This window comes from Cetorhinus maximus, chromosome 6 (genome assembly GCF_964194155.1).
Source record: "Cetorhinus maximus chromosome 6, sCetMax3.hap1.1, whole genome shotgun sequence".
NCBI classification, from domain to species: Eukaryota; Metazoa; Chordata; class Chondrichthyes; order Lamniformes; family Cetorhinidae; genus Cetorhinus; species Cetorhinus maximus.
The window spans coordinates 130,771,989-130,788,136 of NC_135884.1; the positions used below are offsets into that span (position 1 = coordinate 130,771,989).

At 41.3% G+C, this 16,148-nt stretch overlaps 1 protein-coding gene across 1 annotated transcript in view; it reads right to left on the bottom strand.

Annotated features, from left to right (window-relative positions):
* Nucleotides 1-16,148, bottom strand: part of pmfbp1 (polyamine modulated factor 1 binding protein 1) — a 967,668-nt gene that overhangs the window by 182,048 nt on the left and 769,472 nt on the right. Inside the window, exon 29 of the mRNA XM_078544531.1 lies at nucleotides 9,531-9,653. Within this exon, the coding sequence (XP_078400657.1) occupies nucleotides 9,531-9,653 (123 nt within the window). The remainder of the gene's footprint in view (nucleotides 1-9,530; nucleotides 9,654-16,148) is intronic.

Genomic DNA, 16,148 nt, shown 5'->3' on the forward strand with positions numbered 1-16,148 from the left:
TTGTACTCCTCAAACAAGGCCTCAGTGCAACGTTAGAAAATCTTCCAGCACGCTCTCATCCATGTTGTGCCATTATTACATCTTTTTTCACTTCAGAATGAGTACCATGATGACTTCCAGCCATTGCTCCAAAGACAATACAGCTGCCTTTTAAGAGGTGCAGGCTAGCTTTAACTGTCGCTAGATTCTTACAGTTTTGGATGTCTGTTGAGGCATGCAGACATTTAGCATTGTGGTTAGCAATAACTACCCACTGCAATCATGTTAATTAACAGGCAGCACTGCAATTCTGTATCATGATCCCCACTGCTGTTTTTGGGGGCTATTGAATTTAGCTCCCGTTATGTTAACAAAATGTCTGAAGGCTCAACTTAATTCTGACTGCTATTTTTCATAACTTTTTTCTGGTTCTTGTATCAACTTTTTCAAATCCCTCCTGTAATTTCCATAATTTTCTTGTTATTAACTGAATCTTGTCCCTGACATTTGCCATAAGCCTTTCTCTGTTTTATTTTAACTTGATTTCCTTTATCATCTAAGATTAGCTTTGGATGCTTTAACCCATTAAGGGGACATGGCAAGTCAGTGCTGGAAATGTCTTTTGTGGAAACTGTTGTGAAAGTACAACAAACACTTTAAGCAACTTAAAGACATCCTGGGTCTCAGTTGAGAATGTGGTTCTAAGCCTTTTCTTGGACTGGGGGTTAGTGGGGTGGGGGTGTGTGGGTAATCAGGGCAGGAGTAGCAAGAAGATGTGGGGAGAATTGAAGGAGAGAGTGTCAGGTGAGTGCCTGATTTTTACAGTGTTCAAGCAGATTGTGTTCTGAACAACACCACACTTTACATTGGAAACAAAGTTAGGAGCACTCAGAGGCACAAATGATAAATAGGTATTTTTTTAAGCAGATAAACAGGTAGAGCAGAAATAAAGGCTAGGATTTTACGAGCAGAGCCAAGGAGTGACTGCCCCCACTGGAAGGGGGCGGCACTGTTAGAAATTAGGAATAGTCTTTGAATATACACATATGTAATTAGTTTGAAATAGGTAAAGGACTGGGTTAGTGTTCAAGTTCATTGTATTTTAAGTTTACTTTTACTGGAAATTGTTTAAGGTTTCACTGTCATGGAAATCAGCCTAGAGAAATTATTTTTAGATAAGGTGGGCTAGTTTAAAAAAAGGGCCTTAGTTGGAAAAGTATGAAGCTGTGTTAAACTTTTCATTTAACTTTGAATAACTAAGATGCTCGCTGAAATACATGTTTCCAGTAGTATGTGAGAACATCACACATGACTGCAATGTGCACCTTTCACCAGTCTAATAAGGGGAAAGAATAGTCTATCTGATAGTGGGATGTTATGAGAGAATAAAACTAGTCTGGGAGAGAAAGCTTGAGGTGATAAGGATTAGATGAGGTAGAATATGACCGTATGATACCATATGATATGAGTGAAGGTCCAAAAGAGTAATGACAGGTGATTGACATCAAAGGGTCAAGGACAAAGAATTCAACATCCCTTGGTGTATTTTGAAATAAAATAAATCTTCATAGGACCAAAAGGCCTACCAATAGAACAGGCTCCTACACCTGTGTAGGAGCCCTTCAGCATGGTGGGGCCTGCCAAACCTCAGGCAGCCAGAAGATGGCCAATTTTCCAAAATGTGCACAGGTGCCACAAAGGCATCAGAGCGCTGGCAGATATATCAGGACGGCAAAGAGGTGGCAGCTCAGGTCAGTGCTGCATTCGGCAGGCATCTGGTGAGGCAGCGGGCTTCATAGGAAGGCTGGACAGCGTGGCCCAACCATTTTGCAGCATGGAGGGGGAGTTCAGGTGCCAGGGAATTGAGGTCAGCAATGCCCACATCCCATGAAAGAATAAAAAAACATCAGTTACCGATTTTAGGAGGAGTAGGCTACAAGTCTAGTGGGAATGGTGTGCGATTCTGAAAGAAAGGTATTTAAGGCCTTTAAAACAAGTCAGGCAAAGCGGTTGAAATGGAAGCTCCACAACAGAAGGCAAAGAAAGTAGATGGTAAAACAGTTGTCAGCAGTGAGAAACACAAATTGACCAAAATTGGCTGAAGTTAAGCTTTGTATGAAATGTTTTAAAGTACTTGTTGTGCTCTTGCTATTTATGTTTACCATTTTTTCCACGAGCTGGCAATTCATATAGGTGCAACGAACTCACAGCGGAAATGAGGTGACAATGCCTTACTTAAACGTGTTTATCCATTTTATGGTTGGTTATTTTTCAATCTGTCAGATGCAGAAAATTGGATGATATTGAGTACTATCATTGCTGAATTTATTTACAGCAAGGCAAGTTTGCATAAGCTTTTTCTATTATAAATGTGGACTATTTTTATTTGTTTTTGTCTATTTGCTTTTTAGATGAGTGTAATGCAGGTAGGACTACATTTATTGCCCATCCCTAGTTATCCTGGTGGAAATATTCCTTGAACTGCTGCAGTCTTTGCTGTGATATTGCTCCCAAAATGATATTAGGTATGAAGGATGGAGTGGAGCTTCTTAGATGACTTGTGTCTTATAGAAATATCCATTGACTTGAATATGTGTTGTAGTCTGCATGAGGCTGAACTGATGTACGAGAGGTTGCCTTTAGTCTTAATGGAAGTAGTTGTTACGGAGTGAGTAACAGGTGGCTGGATGTTAATTTTGTGTGAAGGGGATCTATTGAGCTGAGGTGTTGACTTAATATGGCAAAGTTCTTGTTGAAGTTTCTTGTCACTGATTTGAGGGTGGAGGAATGATGGAAAGATTGGTCGTTCAAGTATGTCAGTGAGTGGACTTGATGTATTGGTGTGCCATTGTGAGACTCTTAAGCTCTACTCCATCTTTCAAACCTACAAAGACAAGAAACCATCACACAATAAACCAGTAATTTACAGTACACCATGCGATTATGGGCTTGTCTACTTTGGGGAAACAGGGCGAAACATACACACTAAACTCAAGGAATCTCAAACCTATTTCAAACACAGTGAATTGGACAAGTCTGCTATTGTCAAACACTTAATAAGCTCAACTTAATAACCACCATATTCAATGGTCAACACTAGATTTTCCTCATCCATCACACACTGGCATCCAAGACAAGATCATGGTGATCTATCAGTACCACACTGTCCCCCAAGACAACAACCTTCTTATCAGTGACATCTGGCTACCCTTATTCAAGAAACACATTATCATTCATTCTGCACAGTTGACCAATCAACAGCAAGAATGTTAACATGTACTGATCTATTACAAATATTATACGCTGACCAATCAGCAGTAAGATCCTGCCCATATTTCCATCCTCCAATATATATAACTATCATTTTCACTTGTTCCAGCTATACCTCCAGACAATGGGCAGAGTATGCTGCCTGAAATGTTGAGGCCTACCAGTTCTTCTAAGGAACTCTTTTAAGGTAACAACTGCTATGTTCAGAACAAATTTTACATGCTGTAACTGTAAAATTGTCTTACTCAATGTAACATTGAGTTGCTGCAGTGGATCCTTTAGGTTCACAGTGAATTGCTCTGTCCAGCATGCTGTTAAGTTTCTTGATTGTTACTGTGGCTGTACTCATCCATGCATGTGGTTTTTTTTTCTTTTTTATTTGTTCATAGAATGTGGGCGATTTTGGCTGGGCCAGCATTTATTGCCTATTCCTAATTGCCCTGGAGAAGGTGGTGATGAGCTGCCTTCTTGAACCGCTGCAGTCCATGTGTTGTAGGGACACCCACAGTGCTATTAGAAAGGGAGTTTCAGGATTTTGAACCAGTGACAGTAAAGGAACGACGATATAGTTCCAAGTCAGGATGGGATGTGAGTTGGAGGGGAACTTGCTGGTGGTGGTGTTCCCATGTACTGCCCTTGTCCTTCTAAGTGGTGGAGGTAGGGGGTTTGGAAGGAACTGTCAAAGGAGCTTTGGTGAGTTGCTGCAGTGCATCTTGTAGATGGTGCACACTGCTGCCACTGTGCATCAGTGGTGGAGGGAGTGAAAGCTGAAGTTGGTGAATGGGGTGACAATCAAGCAGGCTGCTTTGTCCTGGATGGTGTCAAACTTCTTGAGTGTTGTTGGTGACGCACTCATTCAGGCAAGTGGAGAGTATTCCATCATACTCCTGGCTTGCGCCTTGTAGATGGTGGACAGGTTTTGGGGAATCAGGAACCAATTGTTACATAGCATCAAGCTGCTACCCTACTCTTGTAGCCTTGAGGTTGATATGGCTGGTCCAGTTTGGCTTGGGATTAATGTTGACCCCCAAGTTGTTGGTAGTGAGGAACTCAGCAATGGTGCACTAGTACTCCAGAGACCCAGGGAACCTGGGTTCAAATCCCACCACGGCAGGTGATGAAATTTGAATTCAATAAACAATCGGAAATTTTAAAAAGTCTAATGATGACCATGAAACCATCATTGATTGTTGTAAAAAACCCAATCTGATGGAAGATCTGGGCCGACGTCATGCATCACAATATATACTCTCAACATCTAGGGAGGTAGTGATCAGAATCTAATAGGAGCGAAGATAATGACAGAGATATAGATAGTACAAACAGCAAAGTAACTGACGGAATAAAGCCAACAGAGGATGAGGATGGAGCTCAGGGAGATAAATTGGTTAAAAATATTGATGCAGAGGCAAGATAAACTGAATTTAAAGAAAAAGGCAAGCACAAAATAAGTAAACAATAAGCAAAAGGATGCCAAAAGGTGAGCTTAGGAAAGATGTTAACAAGCTAATTAGAAAGCAAAGAGAAAAGATGAAGGAATAGCAGCAAAGAATGCAACAAGAAACAGTAAAGAATTCTACAGGCACAATAGGAATAGGGTCACTGAGGGATATGCATGATAAATTCACAGGAGATGATATAGAAATACAGAGATACCAGGTAGATTGTTGGTCTCAGTTTTTCTTGAAGGGATGAACAAAGATCCAAATACAACAGTGGGAGTCTTCAAGACGGTTTTACAAAAGTAGATATAGGAGGAAATGAAGTGGATACCCAAAAAACAATATTAAGTAAAAATTCAATAGACAAAGCAATACTGAGATTTTAAAAATTTAGAGATACGGAATACAATAAAAATAGTCTGCATGAATTTCTAAAAGGATAGTCTCATGTTTATCCAATCTTAGGGCATTCTTTGAAGAAACAACAGCAGAAGTAGACAATGGAAATGCAAGTGGAAGTTACATACATGTACTACAGTACGCCTTCAACAAGATACCACAAAATAGACTCATGACTAAGTTCTTGATGTGTGGAGTCAGGGGCCAGGTATAAGAAAGCCATTTATTTGTTAGAAGGTAGAAAACAAAATGGTGTAGAGGAGCAAGAGATATATATGCAGTGCTGGTTTCCATACTACAGAAAGGGTGCTGAAGCACTGTAGAAAGTGAAGCAAAGATTTAGAAGGGTGACAGGGTGTAACTATGAAGAAAGATTGATCAGACTTGGGGATTTTCCTCTGGAGAAGGACAGACTAAAAGTTGGCCGAATATGGGTCTTTAAAATGATCAAGGGCTGAATTTTCCCCCTGTCGGGGGGATTGTGGAGGGGCGGGCGGGAGCGAGTGCGAACCCGATCGGCGCCTCCATCTTACGTGGGCAGGCCAATTAAGTCCCGGCCAGCATGACGCACACCCAGAAGCGCTATGCGCTCCCTGTGTTGGCAGGGGGATTCCGTGAGTCGGGGCCTGCGATCTTATGCGCATGCGCGCAAAAGAGCGCAGAAATCTCTCGGAAGCATGGAGGTGTCTCAGGGAGATTAGTTTAAGTTGTGAAGAATGTAATAAATGTAAAACAAAATTTTAAGGACATGTCCCCTCATGTGAAACTGTCACATGAGCTGGGACATGTCCATTAATTTTTTCAAAAGATTTTATTTAATTAATGAACCCTTCATGAAACTTCATCCCACCCGTGGATGAGGTTTCATGAAAAATGCGAAGGCCGCCTGGGCTCTATGCCTGCCCGCCAACCTTAAGGTTGACGGACAGCATTCTTAACAGCTTTAATTACTTTGTTAATGGCCTTAATAGGCCTTTGACAGTTCGGCGGGTGCACAGATGATGCGGCTGCGCGGCTGCCGAACTGACAATCTAAATGCCGCGCGGTGACATTGGGATGCCCGCCTGACATTACCGCGCATCATTTTACGTGTTGGTGAGCGGGCCCTGCCCCCGCTCGCTGATGGGAAAATTCTTCCCCAAGACCTGATAGGATGGATAGGGAGAAACTGATTCAATTCATGGAAGATATAAGATGTCCACTAAGAGATCAAATGAAGAATTTGCGATGAATTTCAGAGAACAGTGAGAATATACAGATAAAAGCAAAATACTGCCGATGCTGGAAATCTGAAACAAAAGCAAAAATTGCTGGAAAAACTCAGCAGGTCTGACAGCATCTGTGGAGAGAAAGACAGTTAACGTTTCGAGTCCATATGGCTCTTCTTCAGAGCTGAAGAGAAATAGAAATGTGGTGAAATATACACTGTTTAAGGGGGGTGGGACAGGTGAAGCTTGAAAGAGGGCCAGTGATAGGTGGAGGCAAAGGAGAGATTGCAAAAGATGTCATAAACAAAAGGTCGAAGGGGTGTTGATGTTGGTGATACTAGCTAAAGGTGGTGCTAATGGTGACATTAAGAGTAGAAAGCAGGACGAGCAAGTGACAGATGGCCCTAGTGGGGGTGGGGTGGGGGGAGGGGACGGTGTGGGAAAAAAGATCGAAATGGGCTAAAAGGTGGGGATAAAACAATGAATAAAAATACATTTTAAAAATAATAATTGAAATAGGTGGTAAAAAATATATAAAAATTAAAAAATAAACACTGAAAAAAGGGGATCAAAAAAGGGGTGAAGATAGAGGACAGAGTTCATGATCTAAAATTGTTGAACTCAATGTTAAGTTCAGAAGGCTGCAAAGTGCCTAATCGGAAGATGAGGTGCTGTTCCTCCAGTTTGCGTTGAGCTTCACTGGAACATTGCAGCAGGCCAAGGATGGACATGTGGGCATGAAAGCAGGATGGTGTGTTGAAATGGCAAGCGACAGGGAGGTCTGGGTCATGCTTGCGGACAGACTGAAGGTCTGCAAAGCAGTCACCCGGTCTGCATTTGGTCTCTGCAATGTAGAGGAGACCGCATTGGGAGCAGCGAATGCAGTCGCACAAATTGAGGGAAGTGCAAGTGAAGCACTACTTCACTTGAAAGGAGGGTTTGGGCCTTTGGACAGTGAGTAGGGGAGAAGTAAAGTGGCAGGTGTTGTACCTTCTGTGATTGCATGGGAAGGTGTTGAGGTGTAGGGGGTGATGGAGTACTGGACCAGGGTATCCTGGAGGGAACGGTCCCTATGGAATGCCAACAGGGGGTGTGAAGGGAAGGTGTGTTTGGTGGTGGCATCATGCTGGAGTTGGCGGAAATGGTAGGGGATGATCCTTTGAATGCGGAGGCTGGTGGGGTGAAAAATGAGGTCAAGGGGTCCCTACCATGGTTCTGGGAGGGAGAGGAAGGTGTGAGGGCAGAGGCATGGGAGATGACACGATTGAGGGCCCTGTCAACCACCGTGGGTGGGAAACCTCTGTTAGGAAAGAAGGAAGACATGTCAGAAGCACTGTTTTGGAAAGTGGCATCATCAGAACAGATACGACGAAGGCGAAGGAACTGAGAGAATGGGATGGAGTCCTTACAGGAAGCAGGGTGTGAGGAGTTGTAGCTGAGGTAGCTGTGGGAGTTGGTGGGATTGTAATGAATATTGGTGTACAGTCTATCACCAGAAATTGAGACAGAGAGGTCAAGGAAGGGATGGGAAGTGTCAGTGAACTGTAAGGACTTCATCCCATTCTCTCAGTTCCTTCGCCTCCGTCGCATCTGTTCCGATGATGCCACTTTCCCAAACAGTGCTTCTGACATGTCTTCATTCTTCCATAACCTAGATTTCCCACCCACGGTGGTTGACAGGGCCCTCAATCGTGTCATCTCCCGTGCCTCTGCCCTCACACCTTCCTCTCCCTCCCAGAACCACGGCAGGGTCCCCCTTGTCCTCATTTTTCACCCCACCAGCCTCCGCATTCAAAGGATCATCCTCTGCCATTTCCGCCAATTCCAGCATGATGCCACCACCAAACGGATCTTCCCTTCACCTCACTTGTCGGCATTCCGTAGGGACTGTTCCCTCCGGGACACCCTGGTCCACTCCTCCATCATCCCCTACATCTCAACCCCCTCCCACGGCACCTTCCCATGCAATCACAGAAGGTGCAACACTTGCCCCTTTACTTCCCCCCTCCTCACCGTTCAAGGGCCCAAATACTCCTTTCAAGTGAAGCAGTCCATCTGAAGCAGAGGTCTGTCCACAAGCATGACCCAGACCTTCCTGTCGCTTGCCATTTCAACACACCACCCTGCTCTCATGCCCATCCTTGGCCTGCTGCAATGTTCCAGTGAAGCTCACCGCAAAATGGAGGAACAGCACCTCATCTTCCGATTAGGCACTTTGCAGCCTTCTGAACTTAACATTGAGTTCAACAACTTCAGATCATGAATTCTCTCCTCCATTCTCACCCCTTCTTGATCCCCTTTCTTCAGTATTTATTTTTTAATTTTTATATATTTTTTAACCATCTGTTTCAATTATTATTTTTAAAATTTATTTCTATTTATTGTTTTATCCCCACCTTTTAGTCTATTTCGATCTTTTTTCCCACACCATCTCCTCCCCCACCATACTCCCACTAGGGCCATCTGTCACTTGCTCATCCTGCTTTCTACTCTTAATGTCACCATTAGCATCTCCTTTAGTTAGTATCACCAACATCAACATCCCTTCGACCTTTTGTTTATGACATCTTTTGCAATCTCTCCTTTGCCTCCACCTATCACTGGCTTTCTATCCAGCTTCAACTGTCCCACCCCCCTTAAACACTATATATTTCATCACATTTCTACTTCTCTTTAGTTCTGAAGAAGTCATACGGACTCGAAACGTTAACTCTGTCTTTCTCTCCACAGATGCTTTCAGACCTGCTGAGTTTTTTCCAGCAGTTTTTGTTTTTGAATGAGAATATATACTTGCTGCCACAAAGAGCGGTTGAAGCAGAAAGAGTTTTACACATTTAAGGGGAAGCTTGATGTACACATAAAGGAGAAGGAATATCGGGGCAAAATGGGAAAAGCTAATTAGAGTGACAAGAGATAATTAGAGTGGGAGGGGGCCCGGTTCTCTGCTGTAGATTTTATGTAATTATATGTGATTTCAGACTAATGCTTTGAGTAATCATACATTTTTAACTCTCAGTGTAATTTCAAAGACTTTGTGTATATTTTAATATAGGCCAGAAAATATTTCGCTTTTCATGTAATATTACTGTTTCTCAAGCAGATGAGTAGTTTCACATTATGATCCATTGTTCACAGATCACTTATGTCTCTTCATTTAGAGTTAATGCTCAAAACAATGTCAAACATGTGTTAGTCCACAACAGATGAGAAAAAAAAGAACAAATCATAATACCTTCTTTAATTGTTCAAGATGAGCAACCTGGAGATCGTAATCTGTATCAGAGTGGCTGTGCGTGGCTTTGTAGGAAGCAAAATCTGTTTGGGTTTGTACAAGAGACTCTTCCCATCCAGTAGCCTGGAATGAAAATATCTTTCATTTTAGTTGTAAAATAACCTTCTAAGTTGGCAGTGGATGCATTTTTGGGCAACTTACAAGCATTTTATTCACATACACCTTATGACTGCAAACCTTTCTTTGGATATGTTGTCAGTATTTCCACTGAAATCCCTTACAGTATTGCTCTAATACAGATAGTTGGTGCATTGTCTCAAGAATAAAGGCTAAATTATACTTGGCAAATATAAGAAATAAGAGCACAAATATTCCTCAGGAAAAAGTTGACAAAGTTGCAAAAATAATTTGAAAGGACTGAAGAAAAATATAGTCAATTGGCCTAATGTTTTCGTAATGCATACAAAATCATAAAGTTCCATCATCTCAGACTTTAATTTACCAAAATAAACCCTTAGTTTAACTTTAAAACATCCAATGTGCTGGTTTTACAGTCAGCAGTGAAGCAATGGCTCTCGCCACTTGCCTTAAAGAAAGTTGCCCACAAGGAGCTTGTGATCTCTGTGGTGTGGATTTCCCTTTTCTTGATGGCAGTTTAAATTTGGTGCCAAGTCAAGGGGATCTCCAGGTGTTTAACAGCAGCGATGTCAACAATCAGGATAAGCAGTCAATCATATTGAAGTATTTTCACAAACAGCAAACCAGGCAGTTAAGAGAACTGAAGCTCTTAACTTTTAATTTAAATTTTAAGATAACAAAATAATTGATTATGGCCGGATTAAGATAGAAGCAAACATATTATAAACAAATTTAAAAATTATTTTAAAAATGCGTTTTTTAAAATTATACTAGTGGAATTTGATATTCCACAAATATAAAATAAGATTTTCAGTTTAGCTGCAATTATGAAGTAAGTACACTGTTAAAGACCCAGTTACATCTCAATCAACAAGGTTTAACTTTCTCAAGGGTTTTTACAGCCGGACTAACAGAGTAAAAGTGGAACATTTGTCAATTCACTGATGTTTAAGGTTTGCACTCTGAGGGGACTGCAACAGTGCACCGTCTGGTGGAGTGTAGAATCACTCTTCTGGATTTTTGTGTTATTCTGTGACTCTCAAAGCTGCTGTCAGTTTTAGTGGAGTGATAACAGTGAACATTGACAGTCTCCCTGTCATTACCACCACAAATCCTGGCATATTCTTATGGTCTAACCAACTGCAGGAGCTAATTGGCTTAATCTATTGCTTTGTATGCTCCAAAACAACTTGAACAATCCAATCAAACTAAACACTCCCTAAACAGGTGTACATGTTCTTTGGATTGGAAAAATTGGCGACTAAATTCAAAAGTTTGCAATGTACAAAATGTTTGCAATGTACAAGTATTCTTGCAAACCCATAGGGAGCAACAAAGGAGATTTTATCAAGGCTTCAATGTATCATGCTTTGAACTCTTAGAACTATAATCACATTTCAGACAGGATCAGGGAAAATGTCTGGTATTACAAACAATTTGCAACACAAGGTAAAACTTGAATTTGGAAGTGTTTTAGAGCAAAACATACGATAAAAAGATGTTTAAAAAGCACCAAAATAAATCAACTTAAAATTTCAAAGAATCTCCTGAACAGAAACACTTTATAGGGTTATATTAATCTTCTACTTTGTTGTGAAAAATTATCTTCATGGAATTAGCTTATTCATGAATGCCTTACAAATTCTATAACAATGGGGTAAAATTTTATGCCACAGCCATCCAGTGTGTACCTAAACAACAGGCATCCAAGAGTTTAAAACTGGGGGAATTGGAAAACTTGATGGCCTATTGTTACCCAGGCCTAACCTGATGCTATATTCAAGTTGGCCTGTAAATGGGCAAGCAGCCTGCCTGCAACAGGTGTAGGTCTGCTTTTCTATTTAAACTGGGATTCAATGCCTGTTGTAGGACCTCAATATGAAATCTAGGCACCAGTAGGCAGAGCTTGTCTGACACTCCCCTCTGCTTCCTCAATTCCAGGGCCTACCTCTGGGGCAGCTCATCAGATCTGGCTGAAATTCATCAGGCCACAGTTAACAAGCTGTATTATTACATTGGCATATTGGCATCTGCAGCCTGCCGCTTTTATTGAATTGAGTCCGATGTTGAATTTGCCTTGAGGATCAAGAAAGGATGGATGAGTGGCTGGAGTGATCTCTCCACTGGCTTGCAGCCAGCTTCAGGTGCAAATCGGATTTCTGCCGTTTGGCATCTTTCACTGTACTTCCTCAATAAAGTTCAACTATTCAGTGTTTTAGTTTTGTATAAATATCACCAAACTAGCAAGTCCTTCATATATTTAAAGAACAAAATAATTTCTGCTTGTTTGCTATGCTTATTCAACCAAGTAACTATCAACTATATAAATATAAAAACAAAAAACTATCAACTATCATTGTTTATGTTATTTGTCACAAGTTGGTGACAGGGGAAACAGAATGTAAGCTCATTTAGAACATTTACAAATTCTTAAATGAAAAACAATGGGTCAGTTCATGATTAGACATGGAAAGTATTAAAATTATTTCAGCCTGCTGTAACTAAACAAGCTGAGGATTGGCTTCTTTCTTCATAGTTCTACCTGCTTTCTCAATGGTAAAGGCATTGGGTTGAGTAAATGAATCAGTAGATAAGCACAGACTTTAATAGTGCATGCAATAAACCAAACCATGCTGTATCCAGGTAATCTAAAGATGTAAATCAAAACCAAGCAAGGTTGAAAAAAATCAATCTTTTTGCGTTACCCCCAGGGCAAACACGATTTATAAATGCACCATTCAGATAACCTCCAATAGATTGTTAACAAGGTTTTAATGTCACACCTGTCTTAAAATGCAGTGATTTTGCTTCAAAAGCATGTAAACTATTTTTATTGCTAAAACAAGAAAAATCAAGCTCATGGCGAAACATGGTATTCCACAGCTATATATCTATCTTTATTTCTGCAGTGAAATCACTTCCAATACTGTATAATAAACCAGTGATAAACAAAAATGTTTGCATTCAGTTCATAATGCTTAAAGAACACATCACAATCTGAAGGTTACTTCATTAATGACAGAAAGCCTAATAAACAAAGTGTGTCAAAAGTAAAGGAGTTCTTCCTTACGAATGAGATAAAATATAATTTCATTTCAGGAAGTATCTGCAGTAGAACAGGGACAGCAGTCAGTATGGGGTTACCTGGGCTAAGTCAATTGTGCAATGACATCTTAGGACATATAGTCTGGTCCCTAATAATGTGAAATGGGTTTTTGGAAACATCAGTTCTTAAAAATGATTAAAACAAATTTTCTAAATAGAAGTAGGGCATAAACAGAAAACCACCTTTTGAGAAATGCAACAAAGGAACGATTGAAATAGATTTGTTGGTAGATATAGGCGGATGGAGGCAATTAGAGGGTACCATAGTAGCTTCTGAACTGTCCTTATGTCTCAAATACATGAGTAAAAATCCAAACGAGATCATTGGATCAAAATTTCCATTCTATAGACTGTAAAGATGCTTCAAGATATGCGTTATTTCAAAACAGATATGTGTGAGCCTAGACACCTGCGCAAAATTCCCATAACTTGGTGGAAACTGATGATTGCTCAGGTAGTTCAAGGGTAATGAGAGCGACAATTGGAAAAAGTGGCATTTGTGCTGCTCTTACAAGGTTGTGTAAAGGAACATCGTCAGGGTGAAGGAAGCTTTATTCTATAGCTCGTCTGTGCTTATGCGGTGCTTAATGTCCCAGCTGGATGCCAAAATACAAAGGTACCCCATTATTCAGCATCTCTCAATCCCTGACCCACATACACATCCAAAGACACAATCTCCAATATTCTGGACAATGTCAACTTCCAAACCAGTGCTTCCAATACATCTTTCTTCCTTCCTTTTTCCTCAAATGAGGATTCCTCTTCAGCATGGTTAACAGGGCCCTCTACCATGTCCATCCCCTTGTCCTCACCTTCCACCCTACCAGCCTTCATATTAGAGGATGATCCATTACCATTTCTGCCACCTCCAAAATGATACCATCACCAAACACATCGTCCCCTACCCTAGTAAGATCATAAGAAACAGGTGTAGGAGTAGGCCATTTGGCCCATCGAGCCATCTCCACCATTCAATAAAATCATGGTTGATCTGGTTGCGGCCTTAACTCCAATTTCTCGCCTGTCTCCCATAACCCTTGATTATCTTGAAGATCAAAAACCTGTCTAGCTCTGCCTTGAATATATTCAGTGAACCAGCCTCCACCACTCTCTGTGGAAGAGAATTCCAAAGGCTAATGATCCTCTGAGAAGAAATTCCTCATCTCTCTCTTAAATGAGAGACCCCTTTATTTGAAATTGTGGCCCCTAGTTCTAGATTCCCCCATGAGAGGAAACATCCTCTCAGCATCTACCATGCCAAGTACCCTCAGAATCTAATATATTTCAATAAAATCACCTCTCATTCTTCTAAACTCCCAATGAGTATAGGCCCAACCTGCTCAACCTTTCCTCATAAGACAATCCCAGGAATCAGCCTAGTGAACCTTTACTGAACTTCTTCCTTAAGTAAAGAGACCAGAGCCGTACACAGTATTCCTGGTATGGTCTCACCATTGTGCTGTACAGTTGCAGCAAGACTTCCCTACTTTTATACTCCACCCCCCCCCCTTGCAATAAAGGCCAACATTCCATTTGCTTTCCTAATTACTTGCTGTACTTGCATGCTAATGCTTTGTAAGTCATGTACAAGGACATCCAGATCCCGCTGTACTGCAGCATTCTGCAGTCTCTCTCCATTTAAATAATATCCTGCTTTTCTATTCCTCCTGCCAAAGTAGACAACCATACATTTTCCCAAATTGAATGTTGTAGTTTATTGCAAGAGGAATGGAATATAAAAGTGGAGATATTTTGCTACAGTTGTGTAGGGTGCTGGTGAGACTACATCTGGAGTACTATGTACAGTTTTGGTCTCTTTATTTAAGAAAGAATATAAATATGTTAGAAGCAGTACAGAGAAAGTCCACTCAACTGATACCTGGGATATTGGGCCTGTATCATTGGAGTGTAGAAGAATGAGAAGTGACCTTATTGAAACTTAACAGGGTGGATGCTGAAAGGATGTTTTCCCTTGTGGGAGAGACTAGAACTAGGGGACACAGTTTAAAAATAAGGGATCGCCCTTTAAGACAAAGAGGGGGAGAATTTCTTTTCTCAGAGGGTCGTGAATCTTTGGAACTCTCTTCCTCAGAGACAGGTGGAGGCAGGGTCATTGAATATTTTTAAAGCAGAGGTAGATAAAATTTTTGATTAATAAGGGAGTCAAAGGTTATCAGGGATAGGTGGGAATATGGTGTTGAGGCCACAATCAAATCAACCATGAACTTACTGAATGGCAGAGCAAGCTCAAGGGGCTGAATGGCCTACTCCTGCTGCTAATTCGTATGTTTGCATGCTCTAGGGGACCAAAACTCACCTTTGCCACTCTTATCCTTTTCATATACTTGAAGAAGCTTTTACTATCTGTTTGTATTTTTCTAGCTTGTTTTCTCTCATGCTCCAATTTCTCCCTCTTGTTTTAGTTATCCTTTTCCTGTTTCTAAAATCATCTAGCCTACCACTAAAATTTGCAGCATTGTATATCTTTTCTTTTAACTTGATACCATCCTTGACTTCCTTAGTTAGCTACAGATGGTGCATCCTTCTCGTAGCATCTTTTTTTCTCAATGGAAGATGTTTTTGAGAGTTATGAAATATCTACTCAAATGTCTGCAACTACTTCTGTACCATCTTGTCATTTAATTTATTTTCCCATTTCATTTTAGCCAACTCTGTCTTCAGACTCCTGTAACTGTTGGGCAAACAAGGGCTGAGGCTTCTCCATTGCAACCTTCTGGATCCCCATAATTGCCACTTGCAATCACATCCTCCTGTCCGTGACCACGGACCGAATGTGAAGAACCTAGCCTAAGGGCTGTGACTGCCTCCTGGAACAAAGTGTCCAGGTAACTTTCCACTTCCCTGATGCATTGCAGTGTCTGACGTTTGGACTCTAGCTCATCAACTCTGAGCTGAAGTTCCTCGAGCTGCAGATGCTTACTGCAGATGTGGTGCCATGGATCACACAGATGTACACCAATGTCCTCCCTCTCCTTCAGCATTTCAAAGGGACATCCATCTCCTGGTCCGTTCTTCAATCATTCCCAATACCACTTCTTCACCTCAAGGCACCTTTCCGAAATGCAATACCTGGCCTTTTACCTCCTCCTTACACAGCCACAGTGAAGAAATGGCGATATAGTTCCACGTCAGGATGGTGTGTGGCTTGGAGGGGAAATTGCAGGTGGTGGTGTTTCCATGCATCTGCTGGTCCCCTAGAGGTCGCAGGTTTGGAAGGTGCTGTCAAAAGAGTACTGGTGAGTTGCTACAGTGCATCTTGTAGATGGTACATGTTGCTACCACTGCTCTCCTGCACTCCTCATTTAATCAAGGTTGATGATAATGGTACGGTGATGGGTATGCAGGGCCATAAGG